Here is a 27691-nt window from a genome sequence, read left to right on the forward strand (position 1 = left end):
GGGGTTTTTTTCCGCGCTTTTCGTTACATCAGACGTCCATCTCAACATGTGGATACAGCCTCTCGCATCTGTAAACAAATATTGCGTCTTTGAGAAGGATTTCATATTTAGATCGATACTCGCCTGTTGCCCTTCTTGATTAAGGGGCTTCCTAGGTTTTTTAGGCTAGACGATTTTGGACGCGATGCCGAAAGGAAAGAAGAAATCTAAATCAGGTGAGTGACGATCGAGGCCTAAAATCAGTGCTAGTCGTGCGAGTTGTGTCAACTTACACCGTTGACGTTGCTAAACTGACATTTGATAGTTCGCTTTGGCCAGATTTATTTAATCTGTGATCAAAAGTGGCTTTGAGCTAACGTTTGGTGTGAAATTCAACCCAGAGAACGGGGCCGAGCGAACTAGTTGTCGCTGGCATCGACCTTGTAGGTCCCCCCTCCACCTCCGAGTTTGAATGAAAATGTCAGCTCCCATATGTTGGCTACTTGTGACGCGACGTTTAGAGTGTGGGGCTTTAAATCGCTGTGCTTGTCCACGAAACGGTGTGGCCGTTTGTGACTTAGAACTCATAAACTGAGTCGGGTGACAATATTTTCTGAAGCTCGGCTAGGTTTTTCTTCAAGGTCGCCATTCCACTGGTTTCGCGAGCGCGTTCTTTTTCCTCGTAGTTACGTTCGTGACGTTACTACAACGTCGTTTCCTTGCCTGCAGCCGAGTGCTGCGGGTGAGACCGAAGTAACATATTGTACACACTACTGCGGAAGTTCGATGGTAGTTAGAAATTTATTTTTGTAATGTTCGCGTACGTTCTCGAAAAAAAAAAAAAAACATTCCACCACTGCACAGTATGAAAAAAAAAATAACACATAAAACATGTTGGTGAGAGAAGCGTACGACACGACATTGAAAATATGGTATTGTCTAGTCTTTGAAGCTGCCGAAAAAGATGTAATAGAATACAGATGAGAGCAATCGAGCAAGAATTTTAAGCGCCAGAAAAAAAAAAACCAAAAAATAAATAATAACAGGATCGGTTGTCTAGGATTTGTTAATTTTTGCCACCAAGGCGAGAAAGAACGCGGTGCCAATCGTTTAGCAAGAAAGTCTTGGCGCCCCCCCCCCCAAAAAAAACAAAAAAAAAACACGTGGACTTTAACAATTGACATTGGGCATTGCGGCATGTGTTTAGTGCCTATCCGTCTGTATCTCGACCTTAACAATAAATCGCTCTCTAAACGGGAGCGGCGGAATATCGCGTTGTGTTGCCCATTGAATCGTGAGCGTAGTTTATGACTCTATTTGGGACCCGACGGTTTTTCTGTCTTTTTTCCCCCCATGAATCGTTGTGCTGAAATTACCGCCGTGAATCACTAAACAACGTGACAAGGCATGTTCGCTCCGCTGGCGATGATCACGTGCTAGTCACGTGGCGCGCACGTTGGTTGAGCGCGAGGCCAGGGCTAATGGTAACACTGCAGCCTAGTCGATAATCTTATATTTTTGAGCGAGCAACTGCGGTTAGTTTGGTTGACATGTTGTATACCGAACGGCATGCCACAGTTATATCGTCATTTTTTCGCAATTAAAACCCTCGGAATTTACTTCAAATCACGCACATGCTGCCCTTATCCTTCCGATTTTCGCGTGTGTGGCACGCAAGTGGCATTTTTATTTATCCTTAAATTACTCTCTGAGGTGTTTATAAAAGTGTAGATATTACTTTACAACCGTAACTAAAAAAGAATATACAGATACTTAGGCATAGGTCATTGCGATGCATTGTCGGGAGTGTGTGCTGCGATTCCATTCATCCAATAAAACTTGCCAAGGGTCCTGTCAGAAAAGTTCTGTGCTTATCTACGTGATATATATATGCGGATATACCCCAAGTATTGGAGAATGGAAGCTTTTCAAGAATCCGTAAGTTGGCTTTCCTGCAAGAATTTATTCCAACCCAAGACTCTCCTTTCAAAATTCATTTCCCTCACTTAAGTACTTTCATCCCTCCATTAAGTGTTCAACCTTTCAGGGAAAGTGGGCCAACACCATAAAGGGTTTTCTATGGTTTTAATCAAGTGTCACCCCTCATAGTAAACGAAAGAAGGGGAATTTTTTTCCAGAAGCTTCCTTCTTTCTTAGACGCAAACGAATGAATCCAACAGACGAATAATCCAGGAAAAGCATAGGAAAACCGGAAAATGTCGTCTTCTACTGTAGTGTAGTACCCCTCTTAGTAACCACTGTTGTGTTCAGAGAAAAAGGTAGAAAGGAAAGGCTGGGAGGAGTGTTGAATGGAAAAACTAGTTTGTTATGGCTGGTCTGTGTTCAAGACTGTGGATAACTATTTTGTAACTATTCCTTCCATTCAACGCGGGTCCCTGACTTTCCTTTGTTTTTCTCTTTACACCACAGGGTTTATTGTAAGACCCAAAATTTCAGCAGTTATCTCTGAAAAGCCTTTGTGCTGCTCCAGCACCTTTGCTGGAATGTGGAGGGGTGAACAGGTTCATAGCCTTTCAGGAAAGCATTCCCCAGATTTTTGCAAAATATCAATTGAGGATTTGCAAAAACCAAAAGCTTTTATTAATCTGAGTGGTTTCCCCCAAGCCCATTCCAGTGAAGCTGTGGGAATGCCACAAATGCTTTTCAAAAGTTCCTACAGGGTTGTTGCCTGTCAGACTACACCTGGTGACCCAAGAGCCTGCAGTTTAGGGGAGAAACATTTACTGTAGAGTGAAAGCAGTCTGTGAACTGTAGTCATATACAACTTAAAAAGCAATGAGAGGCCCCACCCGGTAGACCAAATGGTGACTAAATAAATATAGACCTCTACCAGCCTACGTCACTCACTCCCCGTGCGTCAGGTCACGTGACCTCTCGGCGCACGTGCAACCGCGGGTGGTTGGCAAAACATTCCCGCTGGCGGCTCAGCGTGGTACAGTCGCACGGTGTTTGGCGCACGTTTTTTTTTTCTTTGGAACCTTTTTCTGAATCTTTCGGTTCCAAGATTATTTGTGGTATGTGTCAAAGAACATATAAATGTGTCGTGGACTGTGTGACGAAGAATTTGCTACGCTGCTGGCTGGTTAACTTGGAGAAGTGAACCCACGTGGTGGTTTGTGCAAGGAACAGCGGCATCGTCTTCGAAAATGTGCCGCGTTTACTGTGGCGTGTAGTGTGCGTTGAAAGGCAGCGACGATATCGGTTCACATTTGCGGACGTTGAAACTGACAATATTGTGTGGTGTGTGTTGTGTGAATAACGATGCATCTTGTTTGCGAAAACATCGGCATGCGTTGTATCTAACAGGGCAATTTGCAGTGACCGGTTGTCGACGGAACATCAGGATTGGACATTTTATTTGACGCGATGATCTGCGAGTGCGTACATCTCAGTGTTTGTGCTGCGTGCACAAAAAAAAAAACAAAAACAAAAGAAAGGGCATGGTGTCCGTGCTGAAAGGTAAGACTACGCATGAGCTACCAGCGTGTTTTAGCATTGCGGAACATGCACGTATGGTTTACCACGGCGAATATCCAGAACCATACGTGTATCGCCTTTTATTGGAGATATACGTCATAATGGAAGCAGTGGAGATTCTTGTTTGTCATATTCTAGTTAGCTTATCTTTACGGCTCGATATTTATGAAGTGACATTCCGAGTTTGTGTACCAAGTCTAAAGGAGAGGAGCAAGTATGGAAACACGTTGTAGGCATCAGATACAGCGACGTAACCGCGCAAGAGAACATTTATAATTAAATTATTGGTGTTGAACATCTCTAAACTGCTCAGTGGATTATGAGGAACGCGGTAGGGGATAACTTCGCTTTAATTTTCACGGGGATTTGTTAACCGAACGCAGGCTAATGCGTGTTTCCTTCGTTTTTTTTTTTTTCTTTGATTCATCTCTGATCAGAATTTTGCGCCGTGAGTGAGAATCGAATCCGTGACCTCGCGCACAGTAGCCGCCAATGCTGTACATCGTTTAAAACTGCAGTGCAGATTTCGCGACGGAAATTCATGCCATGCTAATCCATGCCATGCTAATATTTCTCCAAACACCAGTCGCCGTGAAAATGTACAACGTTCGCTTCCGAGGAGCATAAGATTTTTTTATGGCTGTCATCCCCGACGAGTAAATCATATGTTGAACTAACAGAATCGTTCATTACAGGCAGTAACTCTTCCTTCTAACAGCTGTGAGTTCAGAAAACAGCAATTTGCAAAAACTTCTATCGAAGTAAAGCAGATACACGCAGCGCTGCTATGCAGAGAGATCCCGCCGGCGGAACTTTCTTGCCAACCAGAGCCTGCTCCGAAGGCGGGACTTGGGGGCGGGACACTGCCAGTGACGTCACACTGTTTGCAAACAGGGAGAGGTCTATTGTTTAGTCCAACTCATGCAGTCTGCAATGTTCTCCAAAGGTGGGGTGTGTGTCCGTTGGTACAGGCTTGTTCGCATCCGCCTTTGAGGAGGTAATGCCCAGGACTTGTAAAGTGTTTGGTTAAGGTAAAAAACCTTTGCAGGAAAGCTGACATTTCGATTTTTACAGATCGTCAATTGCACTGCAAAATCCTGGTCTTGTGCACTTGTTTAATATATACATTATTTCACAAATGGTTGAGAGTTCCAGTAAAATGCACGAATTGTAATGGTGTGCATGCACACCGGTTCATTGGTGTCGCCTGCACTGCTAACACACCTGTAATACTCGTCTCCGTTTTGATATCACCTGAGATACTGTTGTGCAGTAAAAACTGCGTGCAGCGTGCTAGTAAATGTAGATTAGCCCATTTAGTTCAGTCTTTGACAAGAGCACAGCTGGCGTAGTCTAAATGTAGTAGCAGTCGAACCGTGCATTCGGGCGAGGAAAGAAACGCTTCCTGTTTTTGAATTCTTCGTACCTAGCTTACATGTGGTCTCGGTCACAATCGAGTTTATTTTTGCATAAAGGACACGACGCTTTTATGCAGGTGAATCCTGTAACTCGTTGCAGAGTCTTGAGAGGGGCTCGTATGAGTTAATACATATAATGAAAAATTGTGCCAAATAGGTGATTTTTTATTGCAGAAAATTAATGCAGGGACATCTGATTATTTCAACTCCGATGTGAGAAATCAATGAATATGAAATTAACTGGTGCTGAGGGAGCGTTCAATTATAAGGTCGTGCTACGCCAAATATCCCAGACACTGCGCTTCATTGTCTTCAGTTACCTTCTAAAAGAAATCGTGGTTGTGGACTTCGCTGCACTATTCGACCTTGCAAACTATTTTTGGAGTCAAACCTTCTTTATCTGCATCTTTCAACGATTTGAATATTGCAGTGGTAGCCAAAATACATATATCTGGAAAAAATATACACGTTAATATGTGGACTATCTTAAAGACCTATTAGGCACTAGAAAAGGGACCCCACCTTGTCACTGCTGCGGAGTGATGGCCGCTGCTGTGTTCCTTACTGTGCTTTGTGATGCAGTACTCCACGATTTGTGGACCATGTGTGGTGGTTTTTACAAATTTTCGGGTGTTAAAATAATTGTTGGGGTTTAACATCCCAAATTCACGATATGATTGTGAAGGACGCCGTAGTGGAGGGCTCCGGGAATTTTGACCACCCGGGGTTGCTTTAACGTGCGCCTAAATGTAAGTATGTGGGCCTGTAAGTATGAAGACAATACAGCCACATCTTCTGTTTGTATGGTTAGCAAAAGGTGTGGCAAAAGAGTATCGTAGTCAATGAGTTGGTGCTTTTGATGCAATGAGGGCATAAACAATGAAGAATTTTCGACATCTCGCATTCTCAGGCGATCTCTCTCGATGGTACTTCCTGTTTCGCGAGATTTCACGAGACTATCACCGGATGCTTTCAGCCATCCATAGTCCTCAGCGGAGTGCCACTGTGTGAGCTGGGCTAATACAGTGGGCCAGAAACGTTTTTGTTTGTAGACACCGGTGCATCCGGTGCTGTGCTTGTGAAATCTTACAAAAGTGCAGGTATTTCTAAAAGTGATTGCTTGACAATACAGCCCCAGCTAATGCTTAAAACTACTACAGCTAAGCACGCCACCAAATTCATCTGCAGTTTTTCTCCTGATGCCAGCATATTCCAGAGCGTCTAAGGCTGCGGCAATAGATTTTCAGCAGATCTGCCAGTTCTTTTAGTCATCGCTTAGCATGCTTCATGCTTAAGACTGCTCATAAGTGAATGTTTCTTAAAACCTGATATTCAAGCACACGTGCTACCTGCTTCTTCGTTTGCTTTCTGTTTCATGGCACACTTTACTAGGCGTTGCTATAGGTCTCCAATATTTATCTTTTACACACTTAACGACAACTGCTTTTAGGCCCCTTTACAGTCAAGTCATATCTACATACCTGTCATTGATCGCTCCACTCTCATTTGTTAACACTCTTCAACCAGTCTCATGCCACCAAGTGCTCCATCATCATCATCGCTGCTGCTGCTGCTTTCTGCTCAGCGTTGCATTTGTCTGCTTCACTTCTCACATGTGCTCTGCTTCAACAGCCATTGTTGTCATCATCTTTGTCATCAGCCCTAAGCTAGTCATTGCTGGGATGGACATCTTCCCACTGTCGTCAGCATCCCCCGTTCTTTTGGCTGGCTTCCCGTCATGCCTGCGTACTAGCTAACCTCTTAACTCCATCTCATTTTGTCCTGGCCTTGATTTATCCCAACCCTCTGCACCCGTTTGTTGTTCTAACACGCCAGCAGTGAAAGATCAGGACATCTGCTTTATTGCGTGCAGCATTCAGAGGCTGGAAGGCCACCCAGTTATATCGCTGTGTGCACACGCAGGGCTACCACGAGAGATTCGTCTTTCCGCAAGCTCGTGCATTTAACTGTGGCACGAGGAAAGTTGTCAGCCTGATTCCAGGGGCTGCTGTTGACGACTGCTAAACATTCAAAGCAGTCGCGAGTTGCAGCCATCGAGTGTGTCATAAAGATTAATTTGGCAAGGTTGGCTGACGTCGTTGCCCCCCCCATTTTGGCTGTTTCAGGTGGCACCCTTCGGGGATCCCGGCTTGAGGCCGGACTGGCGCCCTCGAGCAGCGACGACGAGTCCAACGCTGACACAGCCAGCGTGCTCAGCTGTGCATCAGAATCTCGATGCGGCAGTGACGGCACTGGTAAACATGACATTATTTTTTGCCGACTAATGCACACCGGTGCTGTGTATTGGCACAACGGCAGTATTATTGTAGCCTAGGGAGGGAAGTGTGTGAAAACGCAGCGAGTGCATTTGCACTGTCATGAACTGTCACAAGCTGTCACGAACTGGCAGTCTTGACAATGGTGGCCAGCCTCCTCGATTTTTCTCGCCTCTGAACGCTGCTGAAAGCTCGGGTGACGAGCTGTGCCTGCAGCTTGCGATATTGCATGACAACACGTGAATCTGTGCACAGCACTTTATTCAGGTAGACAGTTCTGATGGTGCAGGCATTGTCATGTGACTGGCCGTGTTATGGGCGCAGCAGTATCTTCTTTCCTTGGTACGAAAAGTGACGAATTTCCTGTTAAGCATGAAATTTCTCCATTTGCTATTCCTCCAGAGCCTCCGCATAGTCATGAAAATTTGGCTTATGATTCACATATCAGTGTGCGTAGGAACGGGCAGGACATTTAGAGGAACAACCCTGTTTAGCATTCTCCTGTTAATTACACTGGAGGTGTGCGATGAAGGTATGTAGGTTATTTCTGCATGCATGGATAGCCGTCCGACTAATGTGTCGTGTTAGGCTCTTTCAGGCATAGCTGAAGAACTATTGTAGTTATAAAGCACTATTTCAGATTTGGATATTCTTTTTAAGAGTGGGCTGTACCGTACACAAGAAGTTGTGTCAACTTGGCAGCATTGAAGGAAAGCATGGGCTCCCTGATAGCAGCTCCCTGATAGAAGTACAGGAGTAACATTGGGCTTACAATTTCCTGACACTATTCTCGAATTACTAAGTGGGTTTCATTTACCATGGTAGTCTAAAAGAAAATCTTTCAGAGCTCTTTTAATGACTGTGCCATACTTACCGGTACTTCTTCGTCACCTGTGCGTTTCTCTTTCCTCACTTATCGCACAGTTGGTGAGGCAGATGTGGATGATGGTGTGCTTCACGACGATTTTGAGGACAAGCTGAAGGAAGCGATTGAAGGGACATCTCAGAAAAGGCAAGCTCACACTCGTTCCTCGGTCATTGTGCGAAATGAATTAAGGGGAGATGCTACTCGAAAAATGGCCTTTTTTGTGAAAATTGTCACTTTTGACATTTCACTTGTAAAATTATGTTTGGTCATTAAACTTTTATTTCACCGAGTATCAAGGCTGAATTCAGATTAGAAATTGGTGAAAAATCTATTTTAATCAGGCAATGTCACTCTGGCCTCAGCCACAGCAGGTGCTGAGGCCACAGTATATGGTAAGTTGATGTGGTAAAGGGGAAGGCATGAACCATGTGGCCAAGCACCATGGCACGGCACTCCGTAAACTGCCATTACCACCTCCCTGTGGAGATCAGTTGAAAGATGATGCAACACAAGAGCTGCAAAATATTTACGAAATTGCAATAACCACCCACATTAAATGTTCAGGAAATGTATCTTGTCATGCGAGCATCTTACTTTAATTCTAGCAACATGGCAGGAAGTCGCCAATTCTGTTCAGAAGGAGTGACTTCCTGGTGTAAGCACAGGCGAGCCAGAGCTCTTTGGGAGTGCGTACCAGATTACACTCTAATCTTGACCAACGAACAGGTGTTGCCTGCACATCCATTATATAAGCAACTCACAGTTGAAAAGCTCTTGGTTCACTGTCTACAAGGAACGATGCAAGGTGTTGTGGACTTGCTCAACAGCAAGGTCTGGCTTCTGTGTCCAAAGACAACGCTCCCATCCTGTACAGCTGTGGAAGCTGCAACAATGGCTACCTAGTTCTTCAATAAGGGATATTCAAACTTTGAGCACATCCTTCAAGAGCTTGATATACTGCCAGCTGAAGATCTTGTCACCCTGGGCCACTCACATGACCAGAGGCGAATCAAAATAGTGTCTGTCTGCATGCAAAACAGCCGAGGCATGGGCTCATCACTGCCACATGGTGAAGAGAGTGCACCTTTATGGCTAACTTAAGGGCTGGGAAGGATTAACATATGAAGCCGGATGTCTTTAAGTGCGCTCGCTGTTTAGAGTGTGGATTGTTCTATGCTCTCACAAAGTTTCATGCTAATCGCACTGTATATTGATGAATACACACGTTTATAACTTTTAAATGCATTTTTCTCAATTTCCATTCTGAGGCAGTTCTGAAGTTTTGTGCACAAACTTTCATGCACTTAAAATAGTTCTATCATAACGAAATTTTGCACAGAGCTTCTTCAGCCAATCTAAAATACAGATATCTATATGAAGTTGCACTATACACTACATATTTTTGGTTTCATAACTTGATATGCTGATAGGAGAGATGTAAAATATACATTTGGTACCCTCGATTTTTTTTTAAAAAGGTAGCAAGTTAAGCAGGCATTTGAGGTACTTTTCAGTACTGTACTGCTCATGTGCAGCAAAATGAGCTATCTTGGGATTCTGTGTGAAAATTTTTAATAAGCTAAAAAGTGTGCACAAAAAACTCAGTATTTTGTTGTCAAAGTTGTAGTAACTCTGGAACTTTTACAGTTATCACAAAACTAATTACAGTTTTGAAATCAGCATCACAAACTCTACTATTACCTAAAATTTCAAAGTTCTAAGTCAAGAAATAAAAAAAAATCGTTTTCGAGTAGCATCTCCCCTTAAGCCCCTTTTCTCCACAAATCGTTGCAGTGCCAAAGGACGCCTCTCATGCCTGGAAGCCATTCGCAAAGCTCTGTCCAACAGATATCTGTACGACTTTCTCATTGAACGGTCAGTATTCTTCCTTGGAAAATTATTGGTTGCACTGTTGTGTACCCGGCAAGAAGTGCTTGGCGCGACTGCTTCCGTCATCCGATTCGCTAACGCACTGAAATTAAATACCGTATTTACTCGATTCTAAGCACCCCCTTTTTTTCACGATCGCGATATTAAAAGTTAGGGGGGGTGCTTAGATTCGAAAAATCGAAAAATGACCGCACAGCCCCACCCCCTTTTGCGACAACATATCAACGAGGCTGACGCGAGAAATCGCATTTTAATTCAAAAACAATGAAAAGAAAAATAGGTTCACACAGTGAACACACCACTTGTGTATCAGGTCAGTCACTATCACTGCCGCTCGAGTCCGTCGCACCGCTCGAGTCCGTCGCACCATTCGACCCGTCACTCTCTGTGTCCCACAGCACATCGTCTTCGGTGCCGTCCAGGTTGTTCGTGATGCAACATTTCTTGAACGACTTCGCGACAACGTCGACTTTGATTCGCTTCCACGCGTCCGAAATCCATGTCGCCACGGTGGACGGGGACGCTTTCTGCAACTTTCCCGTCGGTGTTTTTTTTCGCTCGGGGTTCCGGACCCACTCTTCGTACTCCTGTCGAAGGTGGGCCTTGAACGGCTTGTTCACCGAAACGTCCAGGGGTTGCAGTACTGGTGTCATGCCTCCTGGAATCACGACCAAGTCACAGTTGCTCTTTTGCAGCTTGGTCTTCACATCCGGGGTGAGGTGGCCGCGAAAAGCATCTAAGACAAGCATGGACCGCGTACCTGAAGCTTCCCCAAGCAGTGCCCCGGGGCGCCGCTGCCACACAACCCGGATCCAATCTTCCATTAGCTCGGCTGTCATCCATCCTTTCTCCTGGACTCGGACGATGACATCCTTCGGAAAACACTCATTTTTGGGCATGTTTTTCCTCTTCAGAATAATGTAGGGCGGAAGCTTGCGGCCGTCAGCTGTAATGCACAGCATCACTGTGACACGCTGCTTCTCATACCCTGTAGTCTTCACCCTCACTTCCCGGGCTCCTACCTCATTAACGGTGCATGCTCTCGGCATATCGAAAAAAACGGGCGTCTCATCGGCGTTGCCGATCTGGCCGAAATCGTAGCTGTTTAATCTGCGGAGATCCAGCACGTGTTGCTGAAAAGCAACGAGTTTGTTATCAAAATCACTTGGCAGCTTTTGACATATCGTGGTCCGGCGTCTCAAAGAAAATCCATTCCTTCGCATCATGCGCTCCGCCCAGCCACGGCTAGCACGGAACACGGCGCGGGGAATCTCCATTCTCCTCGCGATCTCCATCGCCTTTGTCTGTAGGGCATCGGCAGTGACAGCGAAGCCCCTGCTTCTTTCGCTGCGAACAAACTCGCAGACTTCCTCTTCGAGTTCGGGGTGTCGGCCCTTGCGCGGTCCCGTGAATTTCTTGCGAGTCGCGGCGCCCTTGAGAATCTGGTCCCGCTGCTTCCTCCACCTGATGATACAGGCTCGGTCCACGCCAAATTCTGCAGCAGCACTGTGGTTGCCATTGTCCTCGGCAAACGCGATCGCAGCACGCTTAAACTTCAAGTTGTAGGATGCCCTCTTTGCACTCATTTTGACCGATGTCAGGGCTATCGAACAACTGACAAAGAAACGTAAGCACGCCACCCGCCACCGCGAAGCCAGTGCAACCTGTCCGGACTTGCGGATTGGATTGCTGCCGACTCTTGTGCCGCCATCTCTTGTGTGAACCTAGCAACATACGACATGGCGGCTTCCGAGATTAGCGACTAGAGGGCGCGCTTGGCGGCCCTGACTGCGCCGTGTTCGCAGAAAGGAAAAAAAAAAAAATAAAAAAGAGGGGTGCTTAGATTCGCAAGCAAACTTTTTTCCAAAATATTTATAGTGAAAACAGGGGGGGTGCTTAGAATCGGGGGGTGCTTAGAATCGCGTAAATACGGTAAATCACGTGGCCAATGACGAGATTGAACTTTCATCTTCTACAGCCCTTTAGTCTAACCTAATTTGAGACATTTTGTGCATTGTTTACGTCGGTTACGTCGGGTAGCACACGTAAGAGCAAATGCACGCACACCGCTTTCCTAAGAGATTTCCTTTACTGAGAGCCTACTGTTGTGGCGCATGAAACCCCAGAATTTATAAAATTGTAAACCTTTTTACTTCAACACGCTTGTTGAATCTGCATGAAAACCAGCAGATAATGACGCCAAGGAAGATATAGGGGACGCTAATTGTGCTGTTTTAAGTGTCGGAGGTTGTAGGTTCGGTCCCTGCCGGCGGCAAGTTGTCTTTTTGTTCACGTTACTTTCTTCACATATATATATCACAATCACTACAATACACTTAAAACGGTACAATTAACGTCCCCTATATCTTCCTTGGCTTCATTATCAGCTCACTTTCATTAAGGATGTGTCAAAAAAAAAGAGCCTTCCAAATTGCCTTCCTTCATTTATTTGTTGGATCTGCGTAATTTTTTTATACACTGCAAGCTTGATGCTTTCTTTGGAGCAGGCCAACAACTGTTTGCGACTTAGTGGAACGTGGCCTGCGCAAAGGTCGAGGAGAGGAGCAGGGCGTGTCGGCTACCCTGGCGGCACTGGCCTGTGTTCACTACGGGGCTGGCGAGGAGGCGGCTAGCCTGTTTCAGACGTTGCTTCAGCCATTGACCACCTTGCTCTTGGACACAGCGCAGCCTCCATCAGTGCGAGCAAAGGTGTGCACGATTTCACTCGAAAGAGACACTAAAGCCAAACATTGAACGAGTCTGGCCATATTAACGTTGGTTTTGAGCCATGAGATGGATTATTTGCAGAGAAAAATTCCTTTACTGAAGAGAACGAGGAAAGGGGCGAATTGATCAAGGGGCCATATGAACACAACTTCAGGAACAAAGTAAAGCATATGTGGTGTCACTCATGGTTCTTAATTGAATTTTAGCAATTAATTAATGAAGGCAATTGAAGGGGTACGAAAAAACAACTTGCTAGGGGGAGCCATACCCACAGCATGGCTGGCAGTGCACCGCATGCATTAGTGCGAAGGTTGAGGGTTCAGCTCCCACCGGTGGCGAGTTCTCTTTCCTCCCACTTTCGTGCCACTTTGCCTCATAATTACAAACCTTCAACTAAAATCTACAAGTAATGCCAAAAATCGACAATAATACCAAGTTGGAATTGAACAACGTAAAATTGGTTTTAAAAGTGGCCAATTTCTGAAGCGCAGGTCAAGTAAGGCAGCACACTATTTAACGCGTATTTCGTGATAGAACTTTTGGCTCTTTTCTCCTGTTCACCCTTCTTCACCTTGTGTACATAACGGTGAAAGTAAAACATCTTGATTGATTGATTGATATTCATGCAAGTTTTGGGACTCATAATGACTCATGCTTGGGAGTTGTGAGAGTTCGATAGCATTCCATTTGCCAGCGTGACATAAGCATTCTAGTCTTATCAGGCCAATTGGTTGCTGACATCCTTCTTTTCATGGCCTTTCTTTCAGTGTGCAACAGCCCTTGGCCTATGCTGCTTTGTGGCAGAATCGGACAACTATCCAGTGAGTGGGCATTGATCGTTTCTTATTAATCACTTCGCAAAATGCCATTCTTTGGCTGCGTGCAGTGATTCTTGGAGGTGGACAGGCCATGTTATGCTTGAAACAGATACATAACTGGTGGACTCTTCGGGTTCGTTCACGTTTGCGATTGGCAGAGGCTGCGCGACTGACTGCGACTGGTGATTTAAATGGCTCGTTCACTCCAGCAGGTATGACCAACCCATCGTCATGCTGAAGTACCGTGCTATTCGCGTCTCCTTGCGCAGCTGGCGCCTTGTAAAATAAGCATACATCAGGTGAGTAAGCAACTGTCTCAGAAGAGTCACTTCTCGACCAAAGCAACCATTTATTACTACAGGTGAACCTACTTAATACCTAAATGCCTTGAAAATGTTCTTGCGATAACTATTATAGTGTTATAACCGGATTGCACAGGAAGCACTGTCATGCAAATGTGGCCGGCACCCCTCCCCTGTTTCCGACTGTGGCTTGCGCAGGCTCGTTAATATGAAAAGTGGCCCTCGATTCACTCTACTACTAATAATAGCGGCCTACCTGCCGGCTTCATTCACCCGCAGCAGGTGGCAACAATCGTCTCGACATGTAGAGCACAGTGCTATCTTGGCTCTCCAACTTTCTCACCCACAGCAGATAAGATGAAACACTGGTTGCATTATCTCCCTTGTTAACATGTTGTTGCTGGCACTCCCCCTCCCCCGAAATCACACCTTCACCTCTCCTCTGCGGCCATCTTCGCTACGCTTGGTATGGTAAGACAGCACGCATAATCTGGATCCTTCTGGTCTCATCCATGCTCAGTTTCCCCAGTTCGCGGGATACCTACAGCATCTTTCACACAACACGCCACGGTGGTCTAGTGGCCATGATGCTCGACTGCTGACCTGAAAGTCGTGGGGTCGAATCCCGGTTGCACTGGCCGCATTTCGATCGAGGCAAAGTGCTAGAGGCCCGTGTACATAGATTTAGGTGCATGTTAAAGAACCTCAGGGGGTCGAAATTTGTAGAGCCCTCCACTACGGCGTCCCTCCTTATATCGTGGTTTCAGAAGGTAAAACCGCAATAATTATTATTATCTTTCGCACAGAACTTTGGGGACACACAGTCCATGTGTGTTCAGAAGTTGAGTGAGGGTGGGCTTGGAGAGATGGCTGGTAAACTGGCTCAATTCTGCAAACGTGTAGTAGTACTATAGGGTTCGCAGCTCGCATTGGTTGGTTCTTTTCCGCCAGTTTCTTTCCTCGTGACACCCAGGAGTCAGATTTAATTGTTATAACTGATAATGCTGCCCTTGAACATTGCAGTAAGCCATTTATCTCACCATAGAAGGCATACAAAATTTTTCCTATAATGAACCTGCTCATTGTTATATCCAATATGTTAAGATCGGTATCATTACAGGTGAGTGCGACTGTATCTGCTACTGTGAGAGTCCCCAGCGTGAATGAACCCTCGGAGCGGCAGCGTGCTTATCAAGGGTAGATAAATGCTGTCGAGGATAGCCTATCAAGTGGTGTGACGAAAGCGGTGGTATCTGGAAACATGGGAAAGAGTCGGGTGACATAAGATGAGTAACTTGAGATAGCTGGTTGTGGTAGCCGATGTTATTAGGCTGCTGTTTCTGCTGATAGTGATAATGATGTTGATGAAGCAATGACATACTGTGAGTCTCTTGTGTGCATTTATCGGGGGTAACTGCTCACAAGGGCTGAGATAAATTGTTGAAGCATCCTGCAGTAGAGCGTGGCACAGACGGAGGAGATTAGGATGCGACTTTAGGCTGCTTATACACAAAGCACAGCCTCGTATAAGACGAGCATAATGCGTGTGCATGTTACTTCTGAAGCAACTGTGCTTTGCTTGTTGCATCCAACATCACTGTCCTTTGATAGTGATTGTGATAGTCACTTTGACTGCGATAGTTATATTGATTTCTTCAGCCCGTAACTATATAAAGCTATTTCACCAAACCATAGATAGTTGTGTGTTGGACAAGGTATTCCATACTTACCTGCTTGAACAGCATCAATTACATAATTTTGATTATGCATTCAGTATCAAGATCAAACGTTGCACATCAGGAGGAAAGAAAGTTTGCCATGACTTGATGCACTTTGTACTCTATGGCCTTGTTAGTGCTTGTGAACTTCAGCACTTGAAAAATGTGGCATAAGTGGATTGGGCTCTACTTTTATGAGATCTTCAGATTTGCCAGTTAGCTCTGGGGGTTCTCTGTACAACAGTATGTTGCAATTTCTCGTGTTGCGTGAAAATAAAATTCATCGGCTGACTGGGTGGCCGATTGATTGATTTGTTGATGCAAATATGGTGCAATTTTTTACCCTGGGAAGTTCGACTAAATTGATTGATTGATTGATTGATTGATTGATTGATTGATTGATTGATTGATGCATGCAGCCACATGGGGGCAAGCAGCAGCTGCAGAGCCGATGACATTGTGGTAGAATTTGTTTGAATTGACTGACTGAGTTCTGTGGCCACGTGATGATGTGCAGGAGGTGCAGAGGTGCATGGAATCCCTGTGGCAGGCATTGTCGGGGGCCAAACCATCGACTGGCAACAGCCCCGCCACTGTGGTGCACAGTGCCGCACTCCTGGCTTGGGGTCTCCTGCTCACCGTGGCACCCCTGGACAAGTTGTTGGCACTGGCCAAGAGGTAAGGGCATCTGTGGCTGAACCTACAGCATTTATTTGCAGTAGTCTCAGCTTGTGGCCTCCGTGATTAGCTCCGGCAGTGTGTTGTTGTTATGACTGTCCCATTCGGCGCGTTTCCGAGGGGATAAGTGTAATTTTGTCTACACCTCAACATGCCGGGAGGTGGCGACCTTAGCCGAAGCCTTGCGCATAGCATCCATGAAGCTTAAAGAAAAGCTCTGCGACGCTCGCCTGGCTGTCACACCGCATTCTCTGTTTACGATCTTTCTGTGAGTAATCACAGCCGGGCTAGAGGGGAGACACGACACGCATCCTGTTTCCCTATAGCCCAACAGTGGTGTAATATTCTTGTTAATTCTTTAACATTTGGCGGGATGGCGATGTTAGCCCATGTTCAGTGACTAAGCAGTGAGGCTCTTCTTGCTGTCACACCGCTTTCTCTGATTATGCTCCCCCCATGCAAATGGAACGGCCTGAGCAACAGCGCAATGCTGGAGCTAATTGTGGAGGCCAAGTTCAGCCTCTCAATGTGCCATTGCTGTCTTAGAGAAAGAAACTAACAAAAGTCTGAAACCCAGTCCAATCCTTCTGGAATGCAGTTTGCAATGATCCACGCCCCTGATCTTAAATGAGGTTTATTCTAGAACTTGTTGTTGGCCTAGTTGGTTCTTTCCATGAAGCTTAAGCTGCTAAAATGAAGCACACTAGACTAGAAAAAAAGTAACCGTGTTGACGCAGGTGGTGCTTCGTGTGCACTCTTGCAGCAGACGCGTCAGCATCGACAGGCAATATCATTCTCTTAGCACGGTGCTGAGCGTCCACTGTATCACAGTGCCAGTCCTTGCACATGACTGGTTACATCAAATCCCGCAGAAGTGGCTCATCTCCCTAAAGGGGACGGCGACCAAGGATACCATTCCTAGTTGTTACGTCCAAGGGAATGTGACAGTGGAAGTTCTGTGATCGCTTTGAGCTTTACCCATAGTTGCTGTCTCAGTACAGTTCTGGGAATGCTGTTGTCCAAAGACTTGGATGCATCGGGGTGTTCATTGCGTATACACTCAAACCTTGACATAACGAACAAGGATATAACGAATTATCTGTTATAACGAAGTAAATGAAGAATAGCCTTGGTAACAGATACAGTGGTCTGAATATACGCTTATAACAAATTTTCGGATATAGTGAAGTTATTTTCTTGTCAAATGCAACTTCGTTATAATGAAGTTCAAGTGTACAGCGATAGTACAAACTAATTGTATTATCCCTGAAAGCGAGTCGCTTAGAATACCACTGCTGAAAAATACTACAACTGAGCATGCTGTTATTGTACGTACGTTACGTTGTGTGCGTTATGATGTCTTGTTTTCACCGCCCCTCTCATTTGCCATGGAGAGGCTGAGTGAACTTGCATGTGGACTTTGTCGTGCAGCAACATGGGCCGCCTTCAAGAACTGCTGGAGAGCTCGGATCTGGACTTGCGCATTGCGGCTGGCGAAGTGATTGCGATCATCTATGAAGTGGCCAGGGATTACGACGATGTAGGTTTCTCCACACTGCCATCTCTTTCTTTTGCACAAAACATTTATATCTTTTTCCTGGTTGGTTGTCTGAGCAAATGGAAATTACTTGCTTAACTAATCACTATGCTGAGCTTGTTAAAGACCTTCGTGGAAGGCTTTCAAAGCTTTTACCTCGTTGTGTTCTAAACATGGCTGCACAGTTGTACTTTGTACACTTTTACGCTTTATTTCATCAAAGTGCACTTCTGTGATGCATTTGGTATGTTTACGTCCTGTTTTCTTTTGTCTTGTTTGAATTTGCCCTTTTTTAATATTGTACTGTTTCTTTCGCCGTTTTCTCTTTTTTTTCTTGCTAGAATTTCGAGGAACCATCAGACGCCCTCTGCAACCAACTCCGCCAGCTTGCCACTGACAGCCAAAAGTTCAGAGCGAAGAAGGAGCGCCGTCAACAACGCTCCACTTTCCGCGATGTCTACCGGGCAGTTCATGTGAGTTATTCGTGCAGCTTATCAGACTTCATTTTACTTCACCTCCAAAGCTTTGCAAGAGCTTTAGCCGGAACAGAAGATCAGCTTTGCAGGTTCCAGTGATGGGAAAGCTGCTACAATTGCTCCAAGCTGCTACATTTCATTAAAGCTGCTACATCTATGCTACAAATGAGCACCATTGCTCCAACCTGCTACATTTTGTGAAAGCTGCTACATCCATGCTACAAATGAGCAGAACTGCTCCAAAGCTGCTACGCATAGCCTCCGAGATTACCTGGCAATGCGCTGCTTTATCTCGGAGGCCACCGTCAAGGGGATTTTTCAGCAACACCAGGTGGCAGATAGGCTGCCGCCTCTCATGCCATTCGTAGGCAGAGCCAATCCAATACAATCCAATGCGTGGGCACGTGGCTGTAGTTGTGCATGGGCTTGTCACTGTGTAGTGTCGGTCATAGAGTTTCCTAAAATGACCTAGAGGGAACTCTGGCGCTGCGATCGTTCAGCCACCATGGGAATGATGGGTAGTACACGGATTTGCCTAGTCTTCGGGCTTGTGGGCTTCGAACGCACTTGTGGCTTTGTTTATTGCTATGTTTTGGTTTTCTTTCGGATAAAAGAATGGATCGTTGTGAACTATGGACCAGATTTGAATCGGTGAGCCTGAAGAAGTTAAAGTGGTGAAGTGAAACTGCTGATTTTTGCTGAACTTCGTTTTGTGACAAAGCAGATGCAGACGACGCGGAGCCAAACGGAGCCGAAAGAACGAAGTTTAGACAAATCCGTGTACTACCCACGATTCCCATGCTGGCTGAAGCGCGATGCATTGCAGCTCCCATAGACACTAGCGCCAGAGTTCCCTCTAGTAAGTATTGTAGGAAACTCTATGGTGTCGCTACCTGGTGGCACTGTCGTTTGAGCTGAGTGCAGTTGCGGCTCATTCCCAGTTTTCGCTGCGTGCCGCAGCCTCGCAGTCGTACCGGCGAGGCTGTCTTTGTGCCAACCAGTCTTCATATATTTGCGATCCTAGGCTTTGTTTAAAGCTTGCGTTAGTTGCGCCGTCATTGAACTCATGCGCACACTGTATTTAATACTTCATTTTATTGTATAATAAAAGCATTAAAACGCCATCTGACCTGTTTTTTTTTTTTTTTTTTTTTTTTCGTTTTTCGCAACCTGCTACAAAACTGAGGCCAGCTGCTACAAATCATTTTTCCTGCTACAAAACCTGATACAAAACACTTTTGGCCATTCCCATCACTGAGGTTCCCTTCGAAAAGCTGTCGGGACCATTTCGGTTACGGGTTACAAAGTAGAATTTGTACACCACTTAGGGTGCAGCCTAAAAAGGAAATTAGTGTAGAACTGAAGATCATTCATTCTAATACGTTTCGCTCCTTGGGGCAGTATCCTTCTGTTCCGCAACAATAATTGTCACCTGGCTTGCTTGCGTTTCCTTTCCCGACAACTTGGCGCTCGCCCTTTTCATGTCAAGTGTGCTATGTCACACTGATAGCGCACACACCATTCGTGACATGAAAGCATTGGTAGCAGTGTTGAAGCAAGGAAAAGCGTCCAGGGTAACAGTTATTGTCGTGGGACAAAAGACGCTCCAAAACATGCAACTGTTCCAGCGTAATGCAAAAGCCCCGCACCTGGTGTGAACACATAGTGAATTCACAGTGATGGATGAATGAATCTTAAGCGTATTTTAACAAGCCCGTGTAATGTAACATTACTGATTAGTAAGCATGCATAGTACTACAGGCCACTGCAGTGAGTGATGTCTGTTGTCCCTCCGGATTCCAGGAAGGGTCCTCACCAGACATCAGCGTGAAATTTGGCCGCGAGGTGCTCGAGCTGGACACCTGGAGCCGCAAGCTGCAGTACGATGCCCTCTGCCAACTGCTGGGATCGGGCATGAACCTCCACCTAGCTGTGAGTCGGCTTATTTGCTGTCTTTGGTGTATCTTTTGTTGGTGTGTGTGGGCATAGCTGTAACCGTCTTGCAAATTTTAATAATCTGGAATCGTGTTGCGATATTAGAAGTGGTGCATTGTTCTTGCGCGAAATAAATATTGCAAAAAAAAAATTTAGCTTGTCAGTCTCCAAACCTTTGGAAGTCTCTTGGCATTGAAAGGACACTGGAACATTCTGGCTTTGAGCTAGTTTACATAGTGAAGTCCTCGAAATCAACAATGGCAAAACTGCTCAAAAACCCCCTGATAAACACAAGAAAGGATGTGTTGCTTGTCAACCCCTGTTGTTCTGTGTTTGGGGTTGCTCGTATTCTTCACTTTAGGCCATGGGTTCTCAAACAGTGTTCCGTGAAACCCAGAGGTTCTGTGAAGGGCATTTTAGGGTTCTGCGTGCGGTCAGAACGAATGCTACCTGTACCTGTTTTACCCTCATTAGCACCTCATTTATTTATCTGGATGATAAAACTTGCATTGTATTATGCATTTAAAGGAATACTGAACAAAAATTGGAAAAACTGACGAAAACATTGGAACTGTACTCAAAAGACGTGAATATTCCGATAATCAGAGTTTACTTCGCGTATTTTTAAACATTTGGCTGTATCTTTGGTGGATTGTCAGCATACGGCGGTTGCATGCGAGTGTGAGCCGTGACGTCACATTCCCCGAGGCTCATGCAGGGTACATGTATTCCTGGCCTCCTCTTTCCTTTCTTGACCTCTCCTTTCATCCCACTTTCCGCCTTCCACAAAGCCCTGATGCTCTACCCCGGCGGGGAACATTGTTCGCTGCCGGTGCTGTTCGTGGTGATTCTGGGAACCGTAGTGGGAGCTGAGCAGGGTTGAGAGACGCGGGCGACGGCTGGCATTGTTTGCATGCCCGTTTCAGATGTATGTAGCGTCGCCAAACGTCGTCTCTTCTGTCTAGTTCGCGGCGCAGCCGCTGAACGTGGCAGTTTGTGAAAAACGCATTAAACTTGTTATTTTCCTCTAGTTTCTGCCAGGAATGATGGTTGTTTTTATCAATTTCAGTACCCAATCTCTCAGTTTGGCTGAAAATCTTGGCGGCAAAAATTTTATTCAGTATTCCTTTATGGAGCCATCGCTTGGCGCATCCGCACATTGGGAGTCTGCAGGTAGTGAGAGACCCACATGGTAGCAGTACTAAAGACTCGTCGTCTAGTGCACGCCATGAAACATGCATGATTTGCGGACCTGCGGCGACAGAGCATGCGGAGCGCTGACAATTCAAGCTCGTGAGCACAGTTTGTAACACGTGCGCAAAATCATTTTGGTAATTCTGGAAGTCGAGATGCAGAAAATATTGGGCGTGGAAACCAGTTCGAACGACAGGCACCTTGACGATTCATTCATGGCTGATGGCGCGCCGGCATTCACACGGCACTTTTCGTTTACGCCACTTTGTCACTGCACAATGTTGGTTTTGTGATGAAAACGTGCAATGGGCGCTTTGATACGCGTGCAAGAGGCATCGCTTCTTGCCAGCTGTGGGCTGCACGAACATTTATGCTCAGCCTTAGGACCGGTGTATTGGTCAACAGCTATTTTGCGTGCAACTGGCATGCGTTCTTTTTGAAAAAAAAATATAATAATAAAAGAGGCTTTTGTACATCGCACGGTGCCTGAAGCGTGCAATGTGTGGTCAGCAGGCATGTTACACGACTCACAAGGGTGGGAGGGGAGTTCTTGCTGAGGGATCACAAGTCTTATGTATTATCGGGAGCTCCACATCAACAGCGTTGGCATTCGGTATCAAAGATAACAGGCCAATGCAGACAGTGTTAATACTGTGGTTCATCGTTAATACTGTGGTTCAAGTGTCATCACCCCCTACAACACCCCCCACCCCTTTCGCGTTTGATTGTCTTCGTGCCGAAGAAAAAGTTGGGGGTTCCGCGGCACTCTGGAAAGGCCGTTGGGGTTCCCCAAGGTCCCAAAGTTTGAGAACCCCTTCTTTAGACTATATGATCACTAAGTTTGTACTCCATGTTTCGCCCGAAAAAAGTGGTCACAACAAGCTTTATAAGATATGAATGCTCTTCTCCATCTTTCTTCACTTTAAAAGGGGGGCGGGGGGTTGTGTGTGTGTGGCACCTTTCTGGCACAGTTACTGTCATCTGGCTTGAACACACATCCTTTCTCGAAAACTGTGCACTTGCAACTTCAATATCTAGAATTCTATATCATGCCAATAGCATGAACGCCACTTGTGACCTAGATGTGCTGGATGCGCGCTGTTAACGCAAGGAGAGGCATGTGAGATAGACAATGGTCATTGTTGTGGAACAGAAAGATACCCCAGGTACTGTTTCATTTTTTAGGTGTTCACTGCCTGTTGTGGTCGCGAGATTTTACAAATTCTAAAGGTGTGTCTGTGTGCTTCCCTGCATGTATGCCTGCTGTGACTTGAATGATGTTAGAGGGAGACAAAAAAAAAAAAAAAACGAGAATGCATTGAAGCCACAGTGGGCTTGCGCTCTGGCTTGTGCAACGGTGCACTTGGACACACTATCGTCGAAGTAGTCTAGGGCACTGTAAGAACACATTTTTTCCCGTTCAAAATTTTGAGCGCATCATGAGATAAATGTATCGGCTTACCGTAGGTCCTCTAATTTGGACTTTTGGTGTGTCTGTGGCTTTTGTGCACTGAAGCGCGAAATTACCGGATCTGCTGTTTATCACTTAGGGATCTTTCTGTTGAGTGCAGTGGTGCGGCCAGTACGCCTGTTTAACAGCAATGCCCAGTTGAGCGTTGCGTCGTGTTGCCATTAAGACAAGTCTGCTAACCCCTCCTCTTTTTCCTTTTAGGCCAACGAGCTCTTGAGGGACATTTTCGAATTGGGTCCTGTAATAGCGGCTGAAGACCACATCATTTCAAAAATAACAAAATTTGAGAGGGTAAGTGCTTCTCCGTTTTTTTTCTGAAATGCATTGTCTCGGTGTAGTGATCCTGAAGCACGGTAATTATTGTTGCTTGCTGGCAACTGCAAGAAAGCACTTGTACCGAGAGAGTTGCCATGTATACCTTAATTAAGCAGCAACATTCGGAGACTCAATATAACGACCTCTAAATGTGTTTCTTTTCCCTATAAGTGACAACCTTTTTTTAAGAAATTGATGCGGATAAGAAAAACTCTTGTGCATACACTGTTGTGGCCGTTTGCTTAATCTTGAGACATGAATGTCTGCTAGTACTTATTGTTGTCTTAATGCACAGGAATCTTGTGCTTAGAATCACTTGCCGTATTGAACGTCTTGATATAGTGCTGTGTTATATCTTGCGCGGGTTCTACTTCTGTGGGCAAGTGTCATGTACAGCTCTCGTAAAATGAAGTGTGACACCAAAACCAAGTGTGACAATTGCTCGAGGTAACTCTGCATTTCGCTACGAATCTAGCCACTCTAGGGAGTGTTAGCTCTGTTTTAAGCGTATGGGTCACTTTTACGCCATTGTGACACAAACTGAAAGTGGTGGAATCTAAAGTACGTGAGTTACTTTGCCCTAAAGCAACATGTTTCATTATGTGAGCACTGTACAGTCGTGAACAATATGAAAGTGAACACTAGAGTGACCATCAGGCGGTCAGAGTAGCTAAACGCAATTGGTAAGTATAAAAGTGTGCATAATGCTAAACATTTGAAGAGAAATGTACCTCTTGCAAATCACTGCGTCAGATTCATATCCTCGCATTTTGAGTGATCATTGGTTAAACGTGATCGCAGTGTTCCCTTTTCATATTGCACATGACTGTACGTTAATATGTTCGGCTTTGTGAAGCTGAATGCCCTCTTTTTGGTATTGTTTTCCGTGCAGCACATGGTGAACCTTGCAAGCTGTCGCGCCCGCACGAAGACCCGCAACAGGCTGCGCGACAAGAGAGCCGACGTCTACGCCTGACGGCAGCTACGGATGTCGAGAGAGGAACCCTTCTTCCTTCCTGGCAGCGTCACAAAATTTTTCTCTTTTTGCGGGGGATGCGACGACCCGCTTTCTTCTCGCTTATCGGAGCACTTCTGAAATTGGTCTCGAGTGCGCGGTCCCCCTTCCATCTCCTAGGTGTGATCCGACTTGCCGGTCTGTCGCGGGACTTCCGATTGCGGCGTTCATCGCTTCCCTATCCCGCGACCCTCTCCGCCAAACCACCATCGGCGATTGCGCATTTTTTCCCTCCCTTGCATTCCTGGGAATCAGGCTCGCCGTCGCGAATCGAGAGAGCCAGCATTGAAAGCTGCCACATGCGCTCGTAGAAGAAGAAAAGCGAGATTGTAGTGCATAAGTTGAGTCGAGGTCAAATACTAATTCTGGTCCGAGTATCCAACTGTCACTTGTCGTGCTAGACGGCTTTGTTTTGCATGTATTTAACTATATATACAAACTGCTGATACAGTTCTTTGTTACATTATGTGCATTGAGTCTCGAGTCCCCGATTTCGTATCGATTCGCTCGGCTACAACGGGAGCGCAAGTGCTTTTAGCAGCAGATGCGGAGGTTCAAGACAGGCTGTTGAACGTGCCGTCGTGGTTTTTCCGGAGTGGTAGCCACCAGCATCGGTAGGTGCAGCAAAACTGGCCTGGCGAGAGGGGAGTGCGGTCAGTGGATCTGTGATACTTGTTTTTGGCGACGTGGAGTTGTAAACTCGAGTGGGCACTGCCACGAATAGGTGCACGTCACGTGTGCTTCGGTAAAAAAAAAAAAAAAAATAGGAGTTTGTACAGAAAAATGAATGTACTAGCTTGCTTGTTGGGTGCAGTTCTCCGCGCGTATGCGTGAGCGCCAAAGTTTTTCGGAATGCAGAAGTTTGCAAAACGGTTCCACTTTCCTCGGACTAGCTTTTTTTTAAAACAGCCGAAGTAATTGAAGACGAGACAAGACACGTCGCTAAACTGTCGACTTGTTGCCCAGTGTTGCCGTTGCGGTGATGCGTGCGGACCTCTTTTTGGTTCTAGCATCGGTCGGTCTGTTCGCCGTAATGAAGTTCAGCTATGTTTTCACGAAGTTCTATGCCCTGAAAAAGTCTTTGTAGTTATGGATATAACAGCAGAGACCTTGCATTGTGTAGTACGCTTGATAAACAGTGGCCTTTTTGTTTGTTTATATTTCTTGGCAGTTTGACCATTTGTTATGTTGCTCAGTGACCTAGAATGATTTTGTTTTGGGTTATGTGCGACAGTAAGGCATTTTTGAAATTGTGTTCTATGCCGGTGGCAAAATCTTCGCGTCAAAATGTGTGGCTGTTCATTTTTAGGGTTCCGATGGTACAGGTTGACTGCGCGACTTGCCTAGCAAGTTTTCCAACACATATCGCCGGGCCAGAAAATTCAAAGCTGCTTTCGCGAGCTCGAAGAGGTGACCATGTGACTCATAATCGATAGGCATTGAATAGCGCTAATGGAATTTGTCGTCGCGTGTACTCTGGCTTGTAGATTGACCTTCAGGCCTTTTAGTGAGCGAACACGTTCTTATACTATGGTGTGTAGATATCTTTTTTTTTATTTGTTAGTACGCATCTAGTCTTCTGGAAAGCCGTCTATTTTGAAAGGGGGAAAAAAAAACTGCAGTTCTATGCAAGGCATTTGCATCTTTCCAACCTAAAAAAAAATAAGACCATCCTGGGAGCAACGAATGTACAGTCGTGTAAAAAAAATAATACGAACAAAAGGCAGCTCAAACGTTTAGGTCTGCAGGTGCATTTTATATCAAAGCACGTAAACTTAGTTTTTTAATAGTATAAATTTTGGGCGACTACTATATGATAACCGTGTTCCTACAAAAACGGGGATGTAGACAATGGTCGTAGACTGTGTTGGCCTGTAGAGCTATTTGTGCACACTACACGCAAACTATTTTTTGACCATGACTGCACAAAATTTCCTTTATTAGCATCGACGTAGCCTCAGAGCATTGACAGATTGTTTTGAGATATGTACTTGTGTGCGCTCTTTTTTTATTTGCGGGGACTTGTATTTGTGTACAGTTTTTGTTTTGAATGAGAAAGTTTGTTTTTTCTTTGCGTTGCTTTTATTTTTAAGATAACCTTGTTGTCTTGATGCTTGTTTAAGAGGTTTTTAATGCCATTTTCATTCTTTTGTCTGCACAGGCGGCCAGCGAAATGCTCTAGCATCGCCTTGCTATGCAGATTTAACGTTGTACATGTTTGTGAAAGAGACTTTGTCTATAATAAAATGCCTGGATGTTTCCATTGACCTGAATGACATGTTGTCCTTTTCTTTGCCTGTTTGGCCTCACTACTGAAAAATAATGCTTTGGCCACATGCAATTGGTTGAGGCTCATGCTTACGTCAGCCGTGAGTGAGGCAAATGCGAGCCCCAACCTATTGCGTGCTGCAAAAGTGTACAAGGTCGTGGTCGTGATTACAGCTAAATTTCCACACTGAGAGCTTTGCAAATGGTTCCCGTTTAAGGTTTGCATAATGTCATTAAAGAGGCCCTGCTACACTTTTCCAAGTAATTGTCAAATGGCTTCATTAAAAGAGCTTCTTACCTCGCAAATTGACTGCCGCAAGAATTTTTAGAATCCGTCAAGTACGAGTAGAGTTACAGGGATTTACCGAGCACTTTAAGGGCGCAGGGTAAAGAAAAATTTGAAAAAAAAAAGATTACTTTTTTTTAATTGCAATTTGGAAGGGTGTCCCTTTGTGCATATTTGTCACATTTGTGCTTTTCTGAAAAAGTATTTTTTGTGGCTGAAAACCAGTTTTTCCGAAAGCAAGTAGTGAGTGAACACTCGCTCTAGGACAAGCCCCTCGTATGTGCTCCATGCTTACGGTACATTTTCTAAAAAAAAAAAACTGTGTACGCAAGCCACAATGCTTGTCTGGAATCGGCTGTGTGCAGGAAATTGTCGGGTGACTTCTAAGGCAGTCCGAAGACGCTGTACGGCTTTTTATTCGCACTTGTTCTTCGGAGCGCGTCTGTTCAAACACTTTCAGCTCCTAGCTTCATTACACCTTGTGTCGTGCCTGTTCACAAGTTGACATGCTGAGGGTAAAGAAGGTCTTCAGCAACTGTAAATGCAAATGAATGCCCGTGACGTACTGAGGTGCTGAACGCTGAACCAGCAAGCTCTTCATCGTTGAACCTTGGCCTTTTCAGCGTTCAAGGCAAATTGTGTGCAGGGTGACAATGGGTATGCTCTAATGGACATGAATATTATTTGTGATGCAATTAGACCGAACTGCGCGTGCAAACTGTGCGGTGCAAGTGTTCAGCTAATGGGAATTGCATCGCAGAGTCCTTGCTGTCTTTGTTTAGGCTTCAGAGTCTTAAGGATTGTGACATTGGATGTTGTTCTTTTGTTTAATGATGGCAGTATCGCACAAGCCAAAATTCTGAAATAATTAGGATTGAAGCCTGGCCAAAATAGCCAATTTGCTGGAAAACGTTGACCACCATCGACGATACATTGCGGATAGAGCTGCACGACAGCTCAGAAAAGAAGCAATTCAAGCAAGATGAGAGGCTCCAAAGTGAAAAATTGACTTTGGCAATGAT

General features: G+C 45.3%; 1 protein-coding gene across 1 annotated transcript; it reads left to right on the forward strand.

Annotated features, from left to right (window-relative positions):
* Window positions 1–26382, forward strand: LOC119396290 (interferon-related developmental regulator 2). The gene is made up of 12 exons (XM_037663438.2): window positions 1–215; window positions 7022–7150; window positions 8096–8183; window positions 9834–9914; window positions 12437–12638; window positions 13424–13477; window positions 16012–16172; window positions 17604–17712; window positions 18051–18182; window positions 19989–20117; window positions 22987–23076; window positions 23993–26382. Exons 1-12 carry the CDS (start codon window positions 185–187, stop codon window positions 24074–24076), a joined length of 1290 nt encoding a protein of 429 aa, XP_037519366.1. The 5' UTR covers window positions 1–184; the 3' UTR covers window positions 24077–26382.
* Window positions 26383–27691: the final 1309 nt, after the last annotated feature.

Source organism: Rhipicephalus sanguineus, chromosome 6 (assembly GCF_013339695.2).
Source record: "Rhipicephalus sanguineus isolate Rsan-2018 chromosome 6, BIME_Rsan_1.4, whole genome shotgun sequence".
NCBI lineage: Eukaryota > Metazoa > Arthropoda > Arachnida > Ixodida > Ixodidae > Rhipicephalus > Rhipicephalus sanguineus.

Excerpts from the sequence above, each read along its gene's own strand:
- LOC119396290 (XM_037663438.2), top strand. The coding sequence starts at position 185 with ATGCCGAAAGGAAAGAAGAAATCTAAATCAG. Across the intron at positions 216-7,021 it reads AAAGAAGAAATCTAAATCAG|GTGGCACCCTTCGGGGATCC; the intron begins GTGAGTGACGAT and ends TGGCTGTTTCAG. Across the intron at positions 13,478-16,011 it reads CAGAATCGGACAACTATCCA|GAGGTGCAGAGGTGCATGGA; the intron begins GTGAGTGGGCAT and ends GATGATGTGCAG.